Source organism: Saccostrea echinata, unplaced genomic scaffold, assembly GCF_033153115.1.
Source record: "Saccostrea echinata isolate AGI-Se365-2 ecotype Australia unplaced genomic scaffold, CSIRO_AGI_Sech_v1 ptg000064l, whole genome shotgun sequence".
Lineage (NCBI taxonomy): Eukaryota > Metazoa > Mollusca > Bivalvia > Ostreida > Ostreidae > Saccostrea > Saccostrea echinata.
In genome coordinates this window covers 3,877,696-3,899,437 of record NW_026889813.1, presented here as the reverse complement: position 1 = coordinate 3,899,437, position 21,742 = coordinate 3,877,696, and the positions used below count along the sequence as shown (strand labels likewise).

At 32.6% G+C, this 21,742-nt stretch overlaps 1 protein-coding gene across 2 annotated transcripts; it reads left to right on the top strand.

Moving 5' to 3' along the window:
* The first annotated feature begins 496 nt into the window (after positions 1–496).
* On the top strand, positions 497–21,433 carry LOC133175838 (sulfotransferase 2A8-like). 2 transcript variants are annotated; one of them, XR_009719330.1, is made up of 7 exons: positions 497–670; positions 9,712–10,035; positions 11,677–11,780; positions 11,886–12,033; positions 19,173–19,272; positions 20,608–20,695; positions 20,737–20,780. XR_009719330.1 is itself a non-coding variant. In XM_061310967.1 (6 exons), the coding sequence occupies exons 1-6, from the start codon at positions 520–522 to the stop codon at positions 20,618–20,620; spliced, it is 840 nt and encodes a 279-aa protein (XP_061166951.1). In that variant the 5' UTR covers positions 497–519; the 3' UTR covers positions 20,621–21,433. The 2 variants fall into 2 exon arrangements, 1 of the variants encoding a protein (XP_061166951.1); XM_061310967.1 differs by having other exon boundaries at positions 20,608–21,433.
* Positions 21,434–21,742: the final 309 nt, after the last annotated feature.

Below are 21,742 nucleotides of genomic sequence, written 5' to 3'. Positions count from 1 at the left end.
AGATTCCTTCGATATATCTATATGATTGTTTACCAATGACGTGGCTGTTAATTAAATTTGTTCTTTGCACATACATGTACGTATAATGCTTGTTGGTTATACTGATTGGAAGAATTTTCTGTTAACTTATATATTGTAATGATCATTGATTGCGAAATATAATGTCATACAGACAAACAAGTAACTCTCACGATAAGGTATCAAAAATGACCTAGTACAAAAATAGATGAACCTTTGAAAGAATGCAGAGTGCAGTCAACGACCATTGGATTGGTGAATGTGTTGACCTCTTATGGTAAGTTTAGATGTTTAAAAATATTAGGCTACATCAAAATTACATAAACATGTTCAGTGTTATAAATCCATAAGGCATTTGCATCTCCTTCCCTCTGCCACTTACACACTAAAACTAAATACGATTCTCTGTCTTTTGTTTACGTAGAACGTCTGAAAGTGGAAAGTGTATACAACAACAACGATCAAGCAGCAGTATTGATTTCACGACTTGGTGGCCATAGTATGATGGCGAGTAAAGAGAAGATCAGAGTTGACGGAATAGTTCTGCCGGGTTTTAAACCACTTCTACAAGATGCCAATCAACGCCTCAGAGACATTGAAAACTTACCTATGAGGAAAGATGATGTTCTGATCAGTTCCTATCCCAAGTCAGGTAAGCCTTATTCCAAAACTGTTCAACCAAATTCAATTATGAACCTGTCCAATTTACATGTGATATAGTATTTATTCATGACCTGGTATTAATCCCAGCTCATCCGGCATGACTGGCAGGGTATTGTAGAATTTACATGGTCCTTTATTTCACTGAAAGGATTCAATGATTACACGGATACAGTGGGGATATTCACATAATACTTAACAGCTTAATGTTGTGAGCTAAAAATGTTATATTTAGAAACAGAGGAAATGTGCATCACAATGAAAAGTAGCAGAGACATAAAGGTATCACACCGGTAATTGACCAATCAAAATGAACTTAGTCAATTGTAGTTCCATACATAATGAAGAAATATTTTTTTTATTGTGAGAAATTTTTTAAATTTCCCTTATTCTATTTTTACATTTTTGGTATCTGTGCTTAGGATATTTTATGTACTTTGTAAAATATTAAAGGTTTTTGACAGGAACTATTTCTTTCGGGGCATAGGAGGCCACTTCCTGGGGTGCACACAGGATGTTTATAAACACATTGAATACACGTGGTTTTGAGGGTATTCCTGTTTGCGGATGGAAAAAATCAGAAAATGCCGTGTAGGTACCCTATTTTTTGGTGTCAGCTGATGTGACTGGTAACGTTTAACACTTCCTGCTAAATATTTTTTCATGAATTCGAATACCTGATTTTTAATGATTTTTTATTCTATATAGAATTACATAGTGAAAACAATTACCGGTGTGATACCTTGAAGGTGATTGTGTAAAATCATCTACACCCATATTAAAGGCAGTTTTTATTTTATAAAGGCATATTTCAACAAAATATGTCATTTTATGAACTTTCTGTGTGAAAGTACATATTTTTAAATTTAGAAGCAGGGTTGACATTAATTTATACAGATTTCTATGTAAAATACTAATAATATGTCATGTTTTACCCTCAAAACTCCAAATTATGACTTTCAAAGTAGGATTATGCATCTGACATGTAGAAAGAAGTTAGAAAATGTTGGTTTTTTATTTTAGATGACTTTAAACTCTGTGCACCATCTGACCGCAGTCAATTATAGTGTCTACAGACTTTGCCGTAAAAGCACTTTAGGCTGATTTTTTCAAGAAAAGACTAATTCTGGGTTTGCGAATGAGTTTTCAACAAAAGCGACAACTGCGTTAAAATGTGAAGAAGTAAAACATGTTTTTAAAAAGTGTTAAATTTTACAGAGACTGGGTTTACTTTCATTTTATTCACCTTAAGTGATTCATTTATTACTGGAGTGGAGGAATAGAAATAATGAAATGAGTTAAATTTGTCTAATAAAAGTAATGCACAAATAAAATTTATTAAGAATTTTTCAAAAATAAGAAGCTTATGACCAAAAATGCATAAATACTGTCAAGGCATGAGAGTGAATACTTATTCTGAGTCCCAACCATGCATCACACATATAGTACAGAATGTCACTTAGCACCATGGTATGCCTGTTATGGTTCTCTAGACTTTTTCCATGCTTTCGCAGCTGACATTCAAGATTTTTCAGTTTGCCGGAGAATGTTTTTTGTCATTTTACCACTTTTATGTAGGTGTTGACCCTCTCTTTTAAATTAAGTCTCAGTCAGGATGTTTATTTTAGCATGATTTGTTCAGCACATTAATGTATTGAAATATTAATAAATTACAAATTAAAGTGATGAAGAAATTTGACATATTTACACAATCAAAATATCAGAATAACCATAATTCAGCTAATAAAGTGCCCTGTTCTTCTTTTGTCACTTCCTATAAATTTTATCAGCTGTTTTTGTACACCCACCCACCTCCAAGAATCATGGAGGATGGCCTGATATTAGTTGCTTTGTTGCATTTATTCACATTTAAAAGTGTTAAGACCCATAAAAATGTTTAAGATTTATATTTTTAAATTTAAATGTTGAATTTTTATGTAAATTTGGTGAAACAAAAAGCTGTAATCTTGAATATAATCATGCAAATTCATCAAACACCTTTAAAATTCCTGAGTAATTCAATGAAAAGAGGATAATTATGTATGTTCAATTGGAATTTCATGGCTAATTTGTGTCTGCAGAGAAAGCTAGTTACATAAATCACAACAATAAATTACATCTGAATTGTTTTCTCCATTTTCTTATCATCAAAGCAAGTTTAATGGAGTGTCAGAGCTGTCCAGAACCTCCCCAGGTGCTGATATCATTTGGACTGCCCTGTGTTACAACACAGCTTTTAGATAAACTTCTGCATAGCAGGTTGTAGACAAGTACCTAGGCTTTATTTGGAACATAAATTGACCAGATGCAGATTTTATTATCAGCCTGATATTTAACAATTTCTGTAAATTCTGTCATTCTTGGGAGGGTAAAGTGCAATTTTGTTATGTAATAATTGCATAATGGTCTCAGACTTGTGAATTATTTTTTGTTTGTTGTGAAGAACAATGCATATACTCTCCATGGATACAAAATTGGTTGCCAGGCTTAGTCTATTAAGGATGAAATTCTGCTTCAAAATATGCACAAAAAACTTCTGTCAGAGTGCTCAGTGTGTATTCTTGACTGCTCTGGAGTAAGGGAGATAAATGCATCATATCTCCAGCAATAATGGGAATTAGATCCCCAGACTTCAGGATGTTAGTGACAGTTATTTAAGAAATCTCAGGTGCAAAAATGAAAAAAATCTGACAACTTCAAAGGTCCTTCAAGGTATCACACCGGTAATTGACCAATCAAAATGAACTTAGTCAATTGTAGTTCCATACATAATGAAGAAATATTTTTTTTATTGTGAGAAATTTTTTAAATTTCCCTTATTCTATTTTTACATTTTTGGTATCTGTGCTTAGGATATTTTATGTACTTTGTAAAATATTAAAGGTTTTTGACAGGAACTATTTCTTTCGGGGCATAGGAGGCCACTTCCTGGGGTGCACACAGGATGTTTATAAACACATTGAATACACGTGGTTTTGAGGGTATTCCTGTTTGCGGATGGAAAAAATCAGAAAATGCCGTGTAGGTACCCTATTTTTTGGTGTCAGCTGATGTGACTGGTAACGTTTAACACTTCCTGCTAAATATTTTTTCATGAATTCGAATACCTGATTTTTAATGATTTTTTATTCTATATAGAATTACATAGTGAAAACAATTACCGGTGTGATACCTTAAGATCAAATAGAAGTAGATAAATTTACGGAGTTTTATTGAATACTAATGGAGAATTCCATGTAATACGGATCAATTAACCAGTCAAGGTAGAAAAGCAATGTTTTGTCTCAGATCTAAGGTTAGTCTTTTGAGTTTAAATATTAAAATTATGGTCTCACTATTTGACACATATGTCAGAAGCATATGGGTTACGGTGTGAAGTTGGGGGAAGCCACAATGTACGGAAGCCCAATAGTGCAAACCAAAAATAAATAAACAAAAAACGAAATTATTAAATAAAGAAAACGAAATTATTAAAGAAAAACGAAATTATGAAATAAAGAAAACGAAATTATTAAATAAAAAGCAAACGAAATTATTAAATAAAGAAAACGAAATTATTAAATTAAGAAAACGAAATTATTAAATAAAGAAAACGAAATTATTAAATAAAAAACTGAAACTAAAATACGGAATTTATAGATGTGCATGGTAAGGGCCTGAACCCATGAATCATTCCATAAAGCGCACGTGTTCTATGACCTGATTTTGTTTCGACATTAAAACAAGTGTGATATTTCCATTTACACTCAGCTATTTCCGTATCGATAACATAACCAGTTGGAGTAAACAATCATAATAGACGAATAGGGGAGAATTTTACCTTTGGTTATCCAATATGCTTAGATCTATGTTTTTATCTTACATTAACATGATTAATGTGAACTTAATTTGACCAGTCTGATGAATTGGCCAGTGATGACAAGTTTATGTTAGTATTAGCTTTCTTAAACCCTCAACTCAGAAGGTCTTATTATTAGCAAACAATGAATCTGGACATGAAACATCAAAGAGATTATGCTAATAAATTGCACAAATATTTAACGTAGGTCGCGGGTTTGCTGACGTCATTAAAACTGGGTACGCAATTTATATGGTTTGGGCGACTTTCTTGTGCACATTTGATTATGACGTCACAATGATTACATCATTATCTAGCTATAACTTTTGTTGGAATTGGTATTTTATTGTTATATTATTTAAGGCACAACTTATCACAAATAGTGAAGGCTTTTTACGATTTGAATAGTCGATACAATATTTAGATATAACTTTTGTTGAAAATGGTAGTTTAGTGTAATATTATTTATAGAACAAACTGAAGTTATCAAATATAATGAAGGCTTATTACGATTCGAATCCAACACTGGAAGTATTAGAAAACGTTTCATTATGTGTTATCAATCGCATCCAGGAGAGCTCGGAATTTTCGGCTTGTCGGAAAGGTCCGCGAAAAGCGATTAATTAGATATCACATGGTATCGCGAAACGATATGGGCACAAGTTTCAACTGACCTCTTTTCCTTTGAACGTATTTGAATTAACAGTTTGTTTAATTAATAAAGAAATCATTATATAAACAATTGCAAATACACCTATTACATTAAAAGTTTAACCTTTATTTTTAAAAAGGACATTCTAAAAATATATTTAAAGGTTTATCACAAATTAAAAACTGCTAAAAGTACTATGAAACATAAACTAATGCATTTTTTGAGCGACACTGACCTCCTGTAAGTAAACAAAGGCACTTTAGATATGGATTCCCCCTTTCCATTTTTTCTTTTTAAATCTGGGATCGAGTCACCCTTCTCCTATTTTTGTATTCTAATACCGACAATTTACCCTTAGGCCGTAAAGATGCCCTTAGATGCGGGTGATTTAATCGAAATATTTACTAATCGGGGGCACATGAAAATTAAATGGAAATATGAAACGGAAGAAGAATGTGTAAAAAAAAAATGTTGATGTCTGCATATTTCATGTTTTCTTATGCTTTAGATAAATAATCATGCGAAGTTTATAAGTTTAAGAAGTGAGTTAAACGACGAGAAGATCTCTCTCTATGTATCAGTCGAAACGATATATATATATTTAAAAACAGCTTATAGAGTCAAAAGGGTTACATTATCGATAGCATATAGTACATGTTAGAAAACAATAATAGGAAAAAGGTGACTCGACCCAAGATTTAAAAAGAAAAAAAAGGGGGGGGCATTTTTATGTATCAGTCGAAAACGATATATAAATATATTTAAAAACAGTTTAAAGAGACAAAAGGGTTACATTATTGATAACATATAGTACATATTAGAAAAGGGTGACTCGACCCCAGACTTAAAAAGAAAAAAAATGAAAGGGGGGGGGGGGGGTCAATACCTCAAGTGTCTGTGTAAGTAACGGCTTACAATGCTGTTATCTACAGATTTTTTTCGCTATTCTGCTTTCCACGTCCAACCAGTCAAATTAATGTTATGTACATTGAAAGTCTTTTGAAACAAAAACAATTTGAGTTATCCCCTGTCTGTATGTAAAAATAAATAAAAACATTTTTTAAATATATACTGAAAATACAAAAAACATAAAAAAAAAAAAACAAAAACAAAAAAAAAAAAAAATCTGCCTGTTGATTACGTCAGATAAAATTAATTTTTAGATTCTCGTCCCATTTACCCCTCTAAAAATGCCTCGTTCGTTCGTTTGTTTGTTTGTTTTGTTTTTGTTTTTCTATTCTTATACATATAATCATAAAATCAAGTTCAGATTTTTTTGAGTTATCCCCTGTCTGTATGTAAAAATAAATAAAAACATTTTTTAAATATATACTGAAAATACAATGTATTTAGCCGGGACGATATTTGGCGGAAATTCATTCATTAAGAAGTTATCGTAGCTATGAGCGCATTGTTGAATGTTCTAAATAAAAACATTTCATATGTATACTCGAATAAGAGGATAATCGTTTTCCGCCAACACGCTGAAAAAATACACGGCCACATATTGGATACTTATCTACGAAAAAGAAAATAAATCAAAAAGAAAAGAAACGGTAAGAAAACAACACATATAGAAAATACATTGAAAGAAAGAAACTAAAGGACCGATTGTCGTTTTACGTCCCTTGAGATAATTTTCACTAATATGAGACGTACAAAGAATATAAGAAGAGAAACAAGTCTAATAATCATTTCATTGCTATTGAATTATAATGATACGATTCGTGGGTCATATGAAAACAGATAGACGTGAATTAAAAATATTTTAATTTGTTTTTCTGCTCTGTATACCGGATCGATATTCACGACGTCAAGCGTGACGTCGCGATATTTTATGACGTAGTTCTTAAAAATGTTAAATTTTGCAATATAAAAGCAATTATCTACATTTAAACTACGAGAAAACAAACCCGAAGACATATTAATTTTTTCACATAGATTTATTTCAAATCAATTCTATTTTAAGATACCAAAGGGAGAACAATTTTGTCTGCACCATTTAAAAGTTAATGATATTTTTTGAAAAAAAATCTTGCCTGAAAACGAGCCGAAATCGACGTTTTTCCTATATAATTCAATACAATAGCGTCGAAAATGTTACTACAACAATGACATCTTTGGGATTTAATTACATAAAAACGATGCAGACGAATTTTATAAAATTTTCAGAGAATGTAAAACAAAGGTAGAGGAATCATATAACTAATTTTCATGGTATGTTTTCGGACACTTTTAAAAGGCCTGCAAACCCGCGACCTACGTTAAGATATACATGTCTGTTAAGATTCCGTTGTTTACAACTGCTGAGCCTTATAACATTTAGGAAATTCCCATGGTTATACATCTTTTTTTTTCCATTATAGCACAGTACAAAAAAATGCTGTAAAATGATACGTTACCGATCGGAACCCATTATAAATTATTGTTTAAAGAGAGCAAGTGCAAAAATTAAACAAGACAAAGTTGTTACAATGAGTAGAATTTAATGATTGCTTACTTTATTAAAAATTAAGCAAAACACCTCTAATTTCTTGCACAGGCGCTCCCCAAGTAATTCTGTAAATGATGAATGATAAGTATATATATATATATAGGACTACCCCTCAATACTATAAAATCAACAAGGTTGATTTTGTAGTATTGAGGGGTAGACCTATATATATATATATATATATATATATATATATATATATATATATATATATATATATATATATATATATATATATATATATATATATACTTATCATTCGTCATTTACAGAATTACATGGGGAGCGCCTGTGATTTCTTGGTCATTTATCAAAGCATAATTAGAAGTGATGCACTAACTATTTGTTCTCACATATTATAAATGACAAATTCTAAATCTGTATTCATAAGTCAGTGATAGTTGTGAATAAACAATGCACACACTTGCATAACAAATCCAACAAGTATTCAAATCATTCTCTTTATTGTTTCAACAACCTAAGATTTATGGGTACACAGATAGGGCACTAGGTTTAGTTCGGGGGGAATTCAGCGATACGATACGCAAGGCCTTGACCTTTCAGCGATTCATGAGCTCTTTTGGAATGTCATTAATTTTATGTAAGCAGAAACGGCCATCCTCGCTACGTCCAGGCTTACAGGCTCAAACTTTGACGTTGTGGGGATGCGACACAGCATCAAATTCCCGTAAACAAAATTGAACAGTTATTAATCATTTACTTTACAAATGCGAATTATAGGCTGTGAGCACATAATATTTTTCTACGTTTGTCAATTTGACATTTATCTAAGTTTTTTTTTTTTCATTTCCCCCACACTTGTTTCAATGTCGAAACAAAATCAGGTCTATAGAATTACTAAGTGATGCTTTATAACACGTGCGCTTTATGGAATGATTCATGGGTTCAGGCCCTTACCATGCACATCTATAAATTCCGTATTTCAGTTTCAGTCTTTTATTTAGTAATTTCGTTTTCTTTATTTAATAATTTCGTTTTCTTTATTTAATAATTTCGTTTGTCTTTTATTTAATAATTTCGTTTTCTTTATTTAATAATTTCGTTTTCTTTATTTAATAATTTCGTTTTCTTTACTTAATAATTTCGTTTTCTTTATTTAATAATTTCGTTTGTCTTTTATTTATTAATTTCGTTTTCTTTATTTAATAATTTCGTTTTCTTTATTTAATAATTTCGTTTGTTTCTTTATTTAGTAATTTCGTTTTCTTTATTTAATAATTCCGTTTTTTATTTAATAATTTCGTTTTTTATTTAATAATTTCGTTTTCTTTATATAATAATTTCGTTTTCTTGTTTCTTATTTTTTTTGGTTTGCACTATTGGGCTTCCGTACACAATGCATGTAATGTTGAAAAGATACATTTAGAATTCCAACACACATGTGATTAGTACTTGTTCTGGCCTGGAATTAATCTCAGCTCATTCGGCATGACTGGCGGGGTACCCTCGGAAATTATACGGTTCTTTATCTAGTTGAAAGGATGCAATGGTAACAATATCAGTATTGAAGAAATACCATAAAAAATACAGAAAGATGAATTAAAATTTGAGGAAAAGACTCAAAACTACTTAAATAGTATTATTGTAAAAGTCTTGGGCATGATATGCCCCATACAACATTATTTAAGAAAATGATAACAGAACTGAGATGGTTCTTTTTTGCTTATTTTTACTTTTTGTTATTCTCCTACTAGTAGTAAAAGTAATTACCACGGTTGTTAATAGAGGGAGCATTGAGGGGAAAAGGGTCTGCCAGAAAAGTAAACTAGATAACAAAAATAAACAATGACCTTGAATAAAACTTAAAGTTGTATTATTATTAATACAAATGATTATCACAAAACATAAATTACACAAACTCTGTTATGCTTACTTGAAATCTGGTTATTACAGCACAATAGAGTATTTGTTTTTGCCACAGACCTAGAGTAAACAGTCGCCATCTTCAGCAATATTGATAAAATAATGTTTTGAAATGGGGAAATAAAGTATGTATTAACATATATATTAACATAAAATTCGTTCTAGGAAACCATTGGCTGAATGAAATCGTCCCTCGTCTTTTGCAAGGAACAGTTGAATCTTCCCATAGGTTGATATACACTTTTCTGGAGTTCGTGCCCGATCTACAGGATCTAAAATCAGTGCCCTCTCCTAGAGTCGTGACGTCACATCTTCCATATCGATTTCTGCCCAAAGAACACACACAAAACAACGGTAAAATTATCCATATTATCCGGAACCCCAAAGACGTTGCCGTGTCCGCTTTTCATCATTACATCACAGACCCAAACACTAAGAACTATGTGCCCGCTGACTGGTCTGTGTTTTTGGATGAGTTCTTGCATGGAGGTATAAGTATTACAGTATATTGAAATACCTCCTACTCCATAAAAAAACAATGACTAACTTAGGGAAAACATGCGCGAATAGTGCGTGTAATGCGTAAAAAAATATTAATGATTGATCGATTGATTGTATGTTGTTTAACGTCCCATTCGAGAATTTTTCACTCATATAAGGACGTCACCGTATGCCGGTGAAAAGCTTCAAATTTAGACCTATACTCGGCACTCAGGGCCATTGAGCAGTGAGTTCTTTATCGTGCCAACGCCTATCGTGACAAGGGACCGCGGTTTTTAATGTCTCATCCGAACTACCCGTGACTTTCACTTCTAATGCCGGGCGCTTGGGGAAGGAACAGTCACTACCTATGTTTACGTCTTTGCTTTGACGCGGCGCGACGAACGAGAATCGAACCCGGGCTTCCCGATCACGAAGCTAGCGCTTTCCACTAGGCTACCGTGACCGGTAATTATTAACGAATGAGGCCTTTAGAGAGATGAAGGCACTGCACAGTATTCTACATTAAAAGGACCGACTCATTGTATATAACATGAAAAATATCCGATTGATCAATATAATTCTCTAAAGGACATAGCCTTGGACTTTGAAGTAAGTATCAACAAATTTAAATATATAACGGTAAAACATGATTTTTAAAATCTGGTGCGAATTTGGTATAAAGTTTAAATTTCGAGGGAAAACTTAGTGCGGAAGTCAATTTACAGCAATAAAAATTCTATTTCTTGGTAATAGATACGATCAGATTATCAACGTTTGTTTCAAGATGTTCACCAAAATATTAAGAATTTCATTTCCAAAATAAATAGTTAAATCCTAAAAAGAGGCAATTTTTATCATTTACTTTATTATGTTGAATAAGTAGTGGTCATGATTATTTTATTATAAATTCGCAAAAAAATCCATTAATTTATCCTTAAATCTGCATGGTTTGTGTGCTATTTAAAACAAAAATGTTACGGAAGTTAATTTATTTGGTATAAGATCCATGCATTTCTTTGCGAAAAGATGTGTTTTCTTTTCATATAGAAAAAAACTATTCTATATATATCCCATGCAATTAACTCGGAACTCATATGCAAATGAAAACCTCGTCTTGATATATAAAAATGTGTGAAGTGACATTGAGATTCGCAATGGAGTTTTTTTAAACACTTTATTATGTATGTACATGTATATGTCAAAACTCAAATACAGTTTTCGTTAAATAGATGAAATCACGTACATGTATGTTTGCTTAGTTTTATGAAATTGAGCTTTTATCAAAAATAATATTACGATTACAACGGTAAAATTGTTAGAGACATGGAAAAAAAATTTATATTTAGTAATTTTGAGGAGTTAATGCGCATCACAGCGGATGGGGTCTGTAGTGTTGTGTTTTATTGATGACAACATTGATCCATCGCCTTATCCCCATCTTAATTTGAAAGTCTTATTCCATCATAATTTACATATAGATTGTTTCATTTCTTCGGTATGATGATGATCCCAGCTGAATTTGTACAGCTTGCTGTAGCCATGTAAAATTAGATATAAAACGTGCATTTATTCAGAAGATGAGCAGGATGTAATTATTCTTTTAGAATCAGATTTCTCTTTTTTATTCTTTCTTTTAAATTTATCAAGAATATTTTTATGGAAGCTGGTTCGAAAGAGAAAAAGAGTGGGAAGAGGCAGCACTGCAACAACCAGAGAATATTTTAGTTCTTTACTATGAAGATCTGAAAAGGGTATGTTTGGTAATTATTAATAAATATTATTAAATAAAGCAGAGCAAACTTTGATGGTACATTAAGGTGAGGTGTTGTATATATATATTTAAACGTTTAATTAAGAATGGCCTAGAAACGTTGACTCGCATCTCTAGTTTTCTTGGACTGTCATCCGATCCTACTTTCCTACAAGCTGTTTATGATGAATGTTCCTTTGACGAAGTGCAGAAGCGGAGGAAGGGCACGGATGATGAATTTATTTTCAGAAAAGGTAGGATTTACAATGTATTATTCATTTGGTATATCAATTAATTTTTTAACTTTACGCAAGTCAGGTCTTTGCAGAAGATTGGAGCCAACAAAGATAGGGGTTTATAGACGGCATGGAGTCTAGGTTTCTATGAGTTTTCGAATGTCTATTATCTAATGCCAAATGTAAAGTAACAGTCGTTCCCCAATATAAACTGTAAGGGTTTGACCCAGAAACCTTCTGTATAAGACATGTGCTCTCCCCACGCATTGTGGCAACGTAAATAGATTTTTATATTTCCTTTATTGAATGCTATATATATACGGGATACAATGGTTCCAACCTAGCTGAATAGATACATAACTCACGTAAAAGAGTAATGCAGGAACACTTCTCTAACAATGGGGATCTGACCTCTAGGATTGGTTTTAGTCTTTACAAAAAGTTTGTCGATTTTCGTTACGGTCAATTACTTTAGTTTTCATACATGTACTAGTTCGTCTCTCATAAATCATTTTATTTCAGTATATAGAGATAGGAGGAACCTTTTCATAGATATTAATTATGAAGCATTGAGTTTGTTATCTTGAAATATTATTTCATATTTTTCTTTACTTTTGTGCATAATTGTAATGTCTATAGTCTGAAATCTTTTCTTATTGTGTGTTTCTTTTACAACACATTTTTGTGGATATCTTTTTTTTTCAAAAAAAAATCCCATTTATGTATACAAATTATATAAATGATATCCAAGGGAGTGGGGCCGTCACGGTAGCTCAGTCGGTAAATCGTTCGCTCCGTGATCGGAAGGTCGTGTGTTTGAATCACGGCTGCGACTGACTTAAGTCGATAAAAAAGTAGGTAGCAACTGTTCCTTCAATGGTTTCAGCGGTTTCAGATGATGCAATTTCAGCTAAAAAAATGACCAGGTTAATATTTTTGGAGCAGGTTGGATTTTTTGAGCAGCTCTCATTTCCAGTAACTCAGTAACTATAAGACCTGCAATGAACTTGCATATTGAGGATGGACACTACCAGGCTTGCTTGGATGCTTGATCTGACCTACATTTTCAGGATGACCCCTACCCGGCACTTAGGGCCATTGAGCAGTGAGGGTTCTTTTTCGTGCCTACGGCTACCGTGACATGTTGCCTCGGTTTTAAGGTCTCAACCGAAGTACCCAGAACTTTCACTTCAAAGTGCCGAGCGCTTGGCGAAGGAACGGTTGCTACCTATTTTTTATCGACTAAGGTCAGTCGCGGTCGTGATTCCTTCGACTAAGCTACCGTGACGGCTTTCAGGATGAGTGCCCAGGTTTAATTTTTGGAGCAGGTTCATTCTAAAGTAACTATAAGCCCTATGTTGACCAAACTTGCAACGATGATACATCTAAAGATGCTAACTACAAGACTCGCTTCAGATGCTAGATTTGAGCTACATTTTGCGGATGAATGACCAGCTTAATTTTTTTGAAGTAGGTTCATTCTAACGTAACTATAAGCCCTATGATGGCCAAACTTGTATGGATGAAACATCTAAGAATGCACACTACTGGACTTGCTTTGGATGCTGCTTTTGACCTTAATTTAATTTCTGGATGAGTAACCATGTTAAAGTTTTTGGAGCAGGTCTATTCCAAGAAACTAAAAGATGAACCAAACTTGCATGGATGATGCATCTAAGGATGCACACTAACACACTACTGGACTTGCTTCAAATACTGGATTTGACCTACATTTTCAAGATGAGTGACCAGGTTAAAGGTTTTGGAACAGGCCTATTCCAAGAAACTAAAAGTTGAACCAAACTTGCATGGATGACGCATCAAAGGATGCACACTAACACACTACTGGACTTGCTTCAAATGCTGGATTTGACTTACATTTTCCAGATGAGTGACCAGGTTAAAGGTTTTGAAGTAGACTCATTCCAGTGAAGCAGACTCATTCCAATGTAACTCCAAGTTCTATTGAACATTTTCGGAATCTCAGACACCTGACATCGCACTACGGACAGCGGACTTGCGAACAAAAGACAATTTACGGGGAGCGTATACAAATACGTTTTAACATTTACTTGAGTTTTTCTTTCATTATCTCTGACATCTATTAAAACGAATAAATTGAAATCAATTAAATAGGTCAGAATTGTAAAGATTGGTAGAGATTAAAAATAGTTCGTTCTTAGCACATTTTTCAAACAATTAAACTACCACATTAATAGATCATAATTAATGATGTGTATCTTTACATCATATGCAATGGCGGATTCAGATGGGTAACGGGAAATACAACCCCCTCCCTTTGATTTTGGAAGAAATAAAAAATAATAAATGAGGATTGTTAAGAAAAAAATATGTAAGAAGGGGTAAAAAAGAGAGTTTTGATTGTATACATGTTATTGGAATTTAAAGATGCAACTGGCAATAATTAAATTTGATATTTGATTCATCTTCTTCAGGACAATAAAGTCATTCAAAATTTTCGATATCTCTCGATTGCACACGAAATAGGAAACCGATTTTTTATTTCAACACATTAACCACATCAGCTCGGTTAAGATAATATGGAAACTAATGATTTTATTAACAACAAATCGGATATGAAAAAGAAAATTTTGAAAAAAAAAAGTAACAATGAGGAATTAGAATTTGCAAAGTTTGATTTGAAAAATCCAAAAGTACATTGCTAATCTGACTTTATTGAGTGATTTTAAGAACTCAAAATTTAATGAAAGTAAACAATTAAAAATGATTCCCTCTCTATTTTTAAAACAAAAATACTTGATAGAGATAACACATGTACCTGCAAGAATTCTGAATTATGTTTAGCACATTAATATAATTAAGCCATTTCTTGGTTGAATATGAATTCGTGTATATATATATATATATATATATATATATATATATATATATATATATATATATATATATATATATATATATATATATATATATATATATACACATTTATATGGAATTTAAAAGTTTCATGTTATTACCTCGATAATTCAAATTGTATTTTTATCATGGCCATGATGTAATTACAAATTCTTTAGTAAAATACATCGATGCAATAATATTTACACGTTTACATTAAAAAGCCTGTCTTTCAAGATCCAAGAACAAAAAAACTTCCTGGACCCCCAGCAAGGCGTCAAATTCAAATATTACCTGTACCCAGTGGAATTCTCAAGCAGTTGGCCTCAGTTCCCACACAGGTATCCTGATTAATTTACATCACACTTTGCGCAGCTATTCCAACAAGAATGTAATTGTTCTGTATTTTTATTTTTTTAGGGGTAACATGTTTATGAATTAAAGTTTTAAATCAGTAGTTATATGTTAAAGCCCAGTGCTTGTGCCCCCTTTACAATATCTGGATCTGCGCCTGATATGTGGAGTTCGGAATAAGCTGTATATGATATGTTATTTACGTCCAAGACACCGATAACGTAGAAAGACAGTTCAGCTGTCATTTTATTGAGTATTACCCATAAAAAATACTTTAAAAATTATAAATAAGAGCTTCTTTATGCAATCTTTTATGAAGTCCATTATGAATGGAAAGTGAGGTGGTTATATATTCCTTAGCGATTTTTTTTATATTTGCATATAAAAAGTAGTGTGTGATTCATTGATTACTTAATTTATGCGTATCAATCCAGATTCTGAGATTGTAACTTTTTTTTTAACATACAAATCTCTGCTGAAAAAGGGACTCGGTAAGTAATATCTAAGCATACGGAGCTCTATTTGAGAAAGATATTAATAAAGAGGGAAGAACTGCATGTGTACTTAAAAAAAGCAGGCTTCATATTTTAGCGGCTTTGGTGCAGACAAGGATGCGCTTATTCGTGAATACCGCTAAGAACTCATTTATAAATACAATATACAGCACGGACATTTATAGCACTAATTCATGATTTCGCCAACAGCTCTATACCCAGTGATTGCACTAAATTTTGAATATGCCAATTTATGTGCACGTACAGTATACGTTTACGTTCAAACTTAATTGATTGAAGTTCATTTTTAAATTCTGTAATTACGACGAATAATTATTGTTTAATGAGCTTTATTAATTCATACTTGTTCTCTAGACTAGTCCGTTTATGTTTACATTATTTAAGAGCATAAATTTACTACATGTATAAGTATTAATTAAAACAATACTTTAAATTCATTTTGTATTCACATATAGTATGGTTAATATTGAATGGCAAATTGCAAGTTGTTCAGTGAAGACTAGAAAATGCACCTCTAATCGGCCGTTACATTAAACTGAAAGAGTACATTCGTAATGTAAGATCGGTTTCTCAAGATGTATTATATAGGATTTAACAAGAACACTCTTCTTTACCCCATACTCTAGATCTTTTGTTTTTCTTTCACTTTTCCCTCTTCTTTTCTACGCTCTACGTTTTTTTCAAACCCCAATTCACTACAGGTACTTATCATATTTATTTTAAAGAGGAGGTTGGGGTATAACTAACAAGAAAAAAAAACCTTGAGAATTTTGACAAGCCCCCAAAAAGCATAATACTCGTATTAATCATCATAAATAAGTTTCACAGAACTCAGAATTCATAATTCGTTGGGCCGGGAAGGGGTTCCAATATCATATATTCGGCAATTATTTTAGGCACAAGGACGTGGAAGTGTTACATGTATACATGTATTTATACCCCCCCCCCCCCAAAAAAAAAAGTTAAGGGGGCGTTGGTGAAACAGGCCTCCAAATCAAAATTTAATACAAAAAATTAGGTTCCAACTTTTTCAAAACCAAATTTCATAAATTCATTTCCCTAATTTGACTACACTGCAAAAAAAAAGGGGGGGTGGCATTTTCAACAGAAAAAGATTATGCTATGTTTGAAAAAAAAAGGCCGCGGGAGTGGGCTAGCATCCTAATATTACTTGCCTGTCATCGCAGTCATTAAAATAAATGTATTTAAATGTGATGAATTTGTCACGCAGGTGCTGAAATCGTACCTGTTTTCTTTAGAATCTCCCAATGGGGGATGCTTGCAAATTTATGTAAAATCGGACTGTGCTCTGATCGATATGGTTATACATGTACTTTTTGCATTCTCAAGTTTATATGATTATGAATGTGAAATTATGTTTTGGCGTACCATTTTTTACGTCAAGCATTGTATTGTAAATAATAATAATAAAAACACACTCCCCCCCAAAACAACATGCATTTGTCTGCCGTGGAGGAGCAAGGATAATTAGTTTAAACTATGCCTACTGATTAAGTGAATTGAAATTTATATAATTTAAAAAAATTAAAGCGCCATTTTTTTTTCAAAGCGATTTTCTCCTAGAGATTTTTTTTTTTGATTTGTGTCAGTGCGATATGCGGACCATGGGACATACAATCTTGCCAAAATATTCCCTATCAAAAATAAATCTCAGAAAATCCCAGAACAGATACACTTTACATATGATAATAGAGTGAAATACTGAAACATTTCGTTATACGTAAAACAAAAAAAAAAAACAAACAAACAAAAAAAAAACAAAACAAAAAGAAAAGGAAAGAAAGAAAGAAACGATAATGCACGCGCGTTTGTAAGGAAAGATAAGGATAAGGACATGTACATTTTTTTTTTAGCATTTTTACAAAAAATTATAAATATTGACAATTATTAATACAATTTCCCTTCTCAGCAGAAATGCATTCTTAAGTACGTGTACATTAGATCCATGCTAAATCAAGCACACCCCGTTAATTGTTTTGTTTATGAAAAAATACGGAAAAGAAGACTTTTCTTTAAGCCTTGTACAATATAAAGATAACAAAGCTTATTCGTAAGGTTGTGTCCCTAAATAATAAAGAATACTGAGGTGTAGCAACTTTTTATGCTTATCATGATCAATGAATTTCTGTTCGTTGTTTCCTTTTAACCACCTCCCCCCCCCCCCCCCCCCGTGGTGTATTTGTTTCTTACGAGCCTGTATTACATTAACTCCACCTCTTCTTGAATATCTCTCTCAAAACTTATTTAATTCTATTTTTCCAGCAGTGACTAGGGATTAAATACTACTATCAGAGAATAATCCGGATTGATAGGTAAAAAAATCAGTAATCAATGAATCATGCACAACTTTTCATCATGACAGACTGAAAAGTGCAAATTTGCTACAGAATTAAATAATTACCTATAAGTATTCTATTTCTTTATTTAAGATACTAATTGTGCAGGAAATATTCGATAAAAGGACGACTGGACTGTCTGTCCCCTTTTATGAACCCCGTTAAACGTCGGCGATGTGTATTACCGCTGACCGACTTTAGCGTGGGAGAGAAGCAATCTCGGTTACTTCCTTTGATGTGGTGACAATGTGACGTAGTATTTAAAATTCTTGACAAGCAAAGCATCAGAACGTCACGAACAATGAAATCCCTATGCATATATGCAATCAGCTCTATTTAAAGATGATGCGCTCATTAACGTGCCTATATCAAGATGCAATTCCTTTACATTTTCTTAGTTCTTGGAGATTTCTGCTTTTTATTTGTTGTTGGGAAAATGGTGCAACTGGAATTAAACAATCTCTTGGGAAAGGGGGCAAATCATTATTTTAGGAAAAGTTGGGGGAGACACCCCCCCCCCTTTCAATACCACGTGCGTGTGCACACTTGTACAATATTGAGTAGTGTTAATCATACAAATAATAACAAAATGTGATTATCGAGTGTAAGTAATCAAGACTACAAAAATTATTTATATTATTCACTTTCTGACACTTTCCCTTACGTGAAAAGTCCGCTGTCTGAAGTCAACTGTCGGGTGTCTGAGATTCCGAAAATGTTCATTAGTCCTATCATATAGGGATGCACACTATTAGATTATTAGTTTAGTGTGGGACTTTCCCTTACTTAAATATAGCATTCGTTGAGATGAACTCTGTAATCTTTGAAAACTTTGTTTAGAATTTTTTTCCAATGCAAAATTTGAAACTAGAGGTGTAAATTACAAATGTAGTTGTAAAGAAACCTGACCCAGCTTTGTTTTTGTTTGAAAAAGTAGAAATTAAAATATAATGATATTTACGAGGTCTGATCTTTATTGTATACATGATATTCATTGTATACATGCATAATAAGTTTGAAATCTTTTCATATATTTTTTTTTTACTTTTCACAGGTTCAGTGGGTGATTGGAAATCACTTTTTACTGTCGATCAAAGAGAGAAATTTGATCTCATATTCGAGGAAAACATGAAAGATTCTAAGTTAAAAATACAGTTAAGTTAATTTTTAGAAATTATAAGCAATACCAATATTATATTCCAGAGTGGATGAACTGTCATACGAATTTTTAAAAAATGAAAACGTCGTCAAAACATTGCATAAAACGTTTGATTTATGCTTTAATACTGGAATTGTACCATATACGAGGGGTAAATAAAAAGTTCGAAGACTAGCGTCATAAAAGTAAAACCGATTTAGGTTCATCAATGAATTTTAACACATTTAGTAAGCATCATCTTTTCTGTCTATGGAATAAACCATAAATCATATGTTTTATTTTTTTAATAAATTGTCAATATTTTTGTAAGCAATGGTATGTATGTCCAGGAGGCGCAACCTCATATATGACGTTTTTTTCTACCTGAGTGTAACTGAGAAAAAACTATTTTGATATGAGCAACTGTCATCAGAAAAATCTGGTTTATTCAGGCATGTGGTACGACAAAATTGTTCCGTAAATTTAATTGCAATTGTTACCCCATTCTGTAAAATCTATGAAATTTTATCGTAATTTTTTATGGAGTTCCAAACAACTACGGGCTTGAAAATGACGTCAAAAGGAGGAAGGGTCTCTTTCAACATTCTATTAAGCTTCGCGCCTGGAAAAACTGATAAACCTATGTTTACCTGATTACCTATGTTTAGATATTTTTTTATGCAAAATTTGAAACTAGAGGTGTAAATTACATAATTATGTATTTGTGAAGAAACCTGACCCAGCTTTGTTTTTGTTTGAAAAAGTAAAAATCAAAATATAAAGATATCTACGAGGTCTGGTATTTATTGTTTACATGATATTTATTGTATACATGCATAATAAGTTTGAAATCTTTTCATGAAATATGTGGAGATAACGAACAGTATTCGAGCTCAAATGTCCATTGAACATTACAAAATAGGAGCGGAGCAAAAATGGACCTCTGAAACATCAGAGTTGGGATCAGGTGCCATGGAGGAGTGCGCATCCCCTGCCGACCGGTCACAACCGCCGTGTGCTCCTTGTCGATGAGCGGGAAATAACGGAAAATCCGTCGACAATTCAGTGTGTAAATAATGACCTAACAATTGGTATGAAAAAAAAGTCAGACAGCATTTGACTTAATGAAAGATTGTATTTGCTGACAAGGTCATTGTATCGACCATAGAACTTACGAAATGATGACTTTAAACGAGACTACTGATATTCTTGATTCATCAATTTGTTTGTCAATAACTTACCTCGTTTTAGAAATTGTTCATACGTAGAGCATGATCTGGCGTATCGAATCAACTGAGAGATATAAACCCCGTATGCAGGTGATAATATATGTCTTTTTTTCTTTTCACAGGTACAGTGGGTGATTGGAAATAACTTTTTAATGTCGATCAAAGAGAGAAATTTGATCTCAAATTCGAAGAGAACATGAAAGATTCTAAGTTAAAAATACAGTTAAGTTAATTTTTTTAGAAAATATAAGTATTATCAATATTATATTCCAGAGTGGATGAACTGTCATACGAATTTTTGAAAAATGATTGATTGATTGATTGATTGCATGTTGTTTAAAGTCCCTCTCGAGAATTTTTCACTCATATGGAGACGCCACCACTTGCCGGTGGAGAGCTGCAAATTTTGTCCTATATTCGGCACTTACGGCCATTGAGAATTGAGGGATCTTTTCCGTGCCAGCACCTACTGCGACACGAGACCTCAGTTTATACGGTCTCATCCGAAGGACCGGTCTCCACGTCCCACAGTGGGATTCGAACCCGCGACGTAAGGATTAACTCCTTACTTCGCAACTCTAGAGCAGACGCTCTAACCACTGCGCCACGCGAGCGACTTTGAAAAATGAAAACATCGTCAAAAACATTGCATAAAATGTTTGATTTCTGCTTTGATGCTGGAATTGTACCATATACTTGGTGTAAAGCTAGTATATGCCCAATTATAATTCTTTCAAATCAGGGTGGAAGCAGTGTGGCAACGCAATTTGAAAAAATTACGCACTTTGAATTTTTTTTTCAAAGAGCGTTAAAATTGGGACAAAATCAATGCACTTTGAAAAAAATTTTCAAAGTGTGTTAAATTTGGGAAAAAATCAACGCACTTCAATTTTTTTTTCAAAGTGCGTTAAGAGTGTACATCAACAATTTTTACCATGGAGACACCTAACGCACTTTGAAAAAATACGTATAAAACAAATTAGATTTTTAGTAATAGACAGCATTAATTTGTTACATTTCTTCCGAAAAACTGATGAAATGATCTACCCTCATCGAGAACGAGGAAAAGACAGGTAGAAAGTCCCTCAGCCAACTCCCAATCTTTCCCACACAAATATATGTATTTACATAACTGGTATGACATTGGTATTATTTCTCTCAATAGATTTTAGCTAACGTAAAATAGATATAAAAAATTTAGATTAGTTTTCCTGAAAAAAAAACACGCAACCTATTATATTAAAGAAGAGAGCCCCA

Excerpts from the sequence above, each read along its gene's own strand:
- LOC133175838 (XM_061310967.1), top strand. The coding sequence starts at position 520 with ATGATGGCGAGTAAAGAGAAGATCAGAGTTGACGGAATAGTTCTGCCG. Across the intron at positions 10,036-11,676 it reads GGATGAGTTCTTGCATGGAG|AATATTTTTATGGAAGCTGG; the intron begins GTATAAGTATTA and ends AAATTTATCAAG. Across the intron at positions 12,034-19,172 it reads TGAATTTATTTTCAGAAAAG|GTTCAGTGGGTGATTGGAAA; the intron begins GTAGGATTTACA and ends TACTTTTCACAG.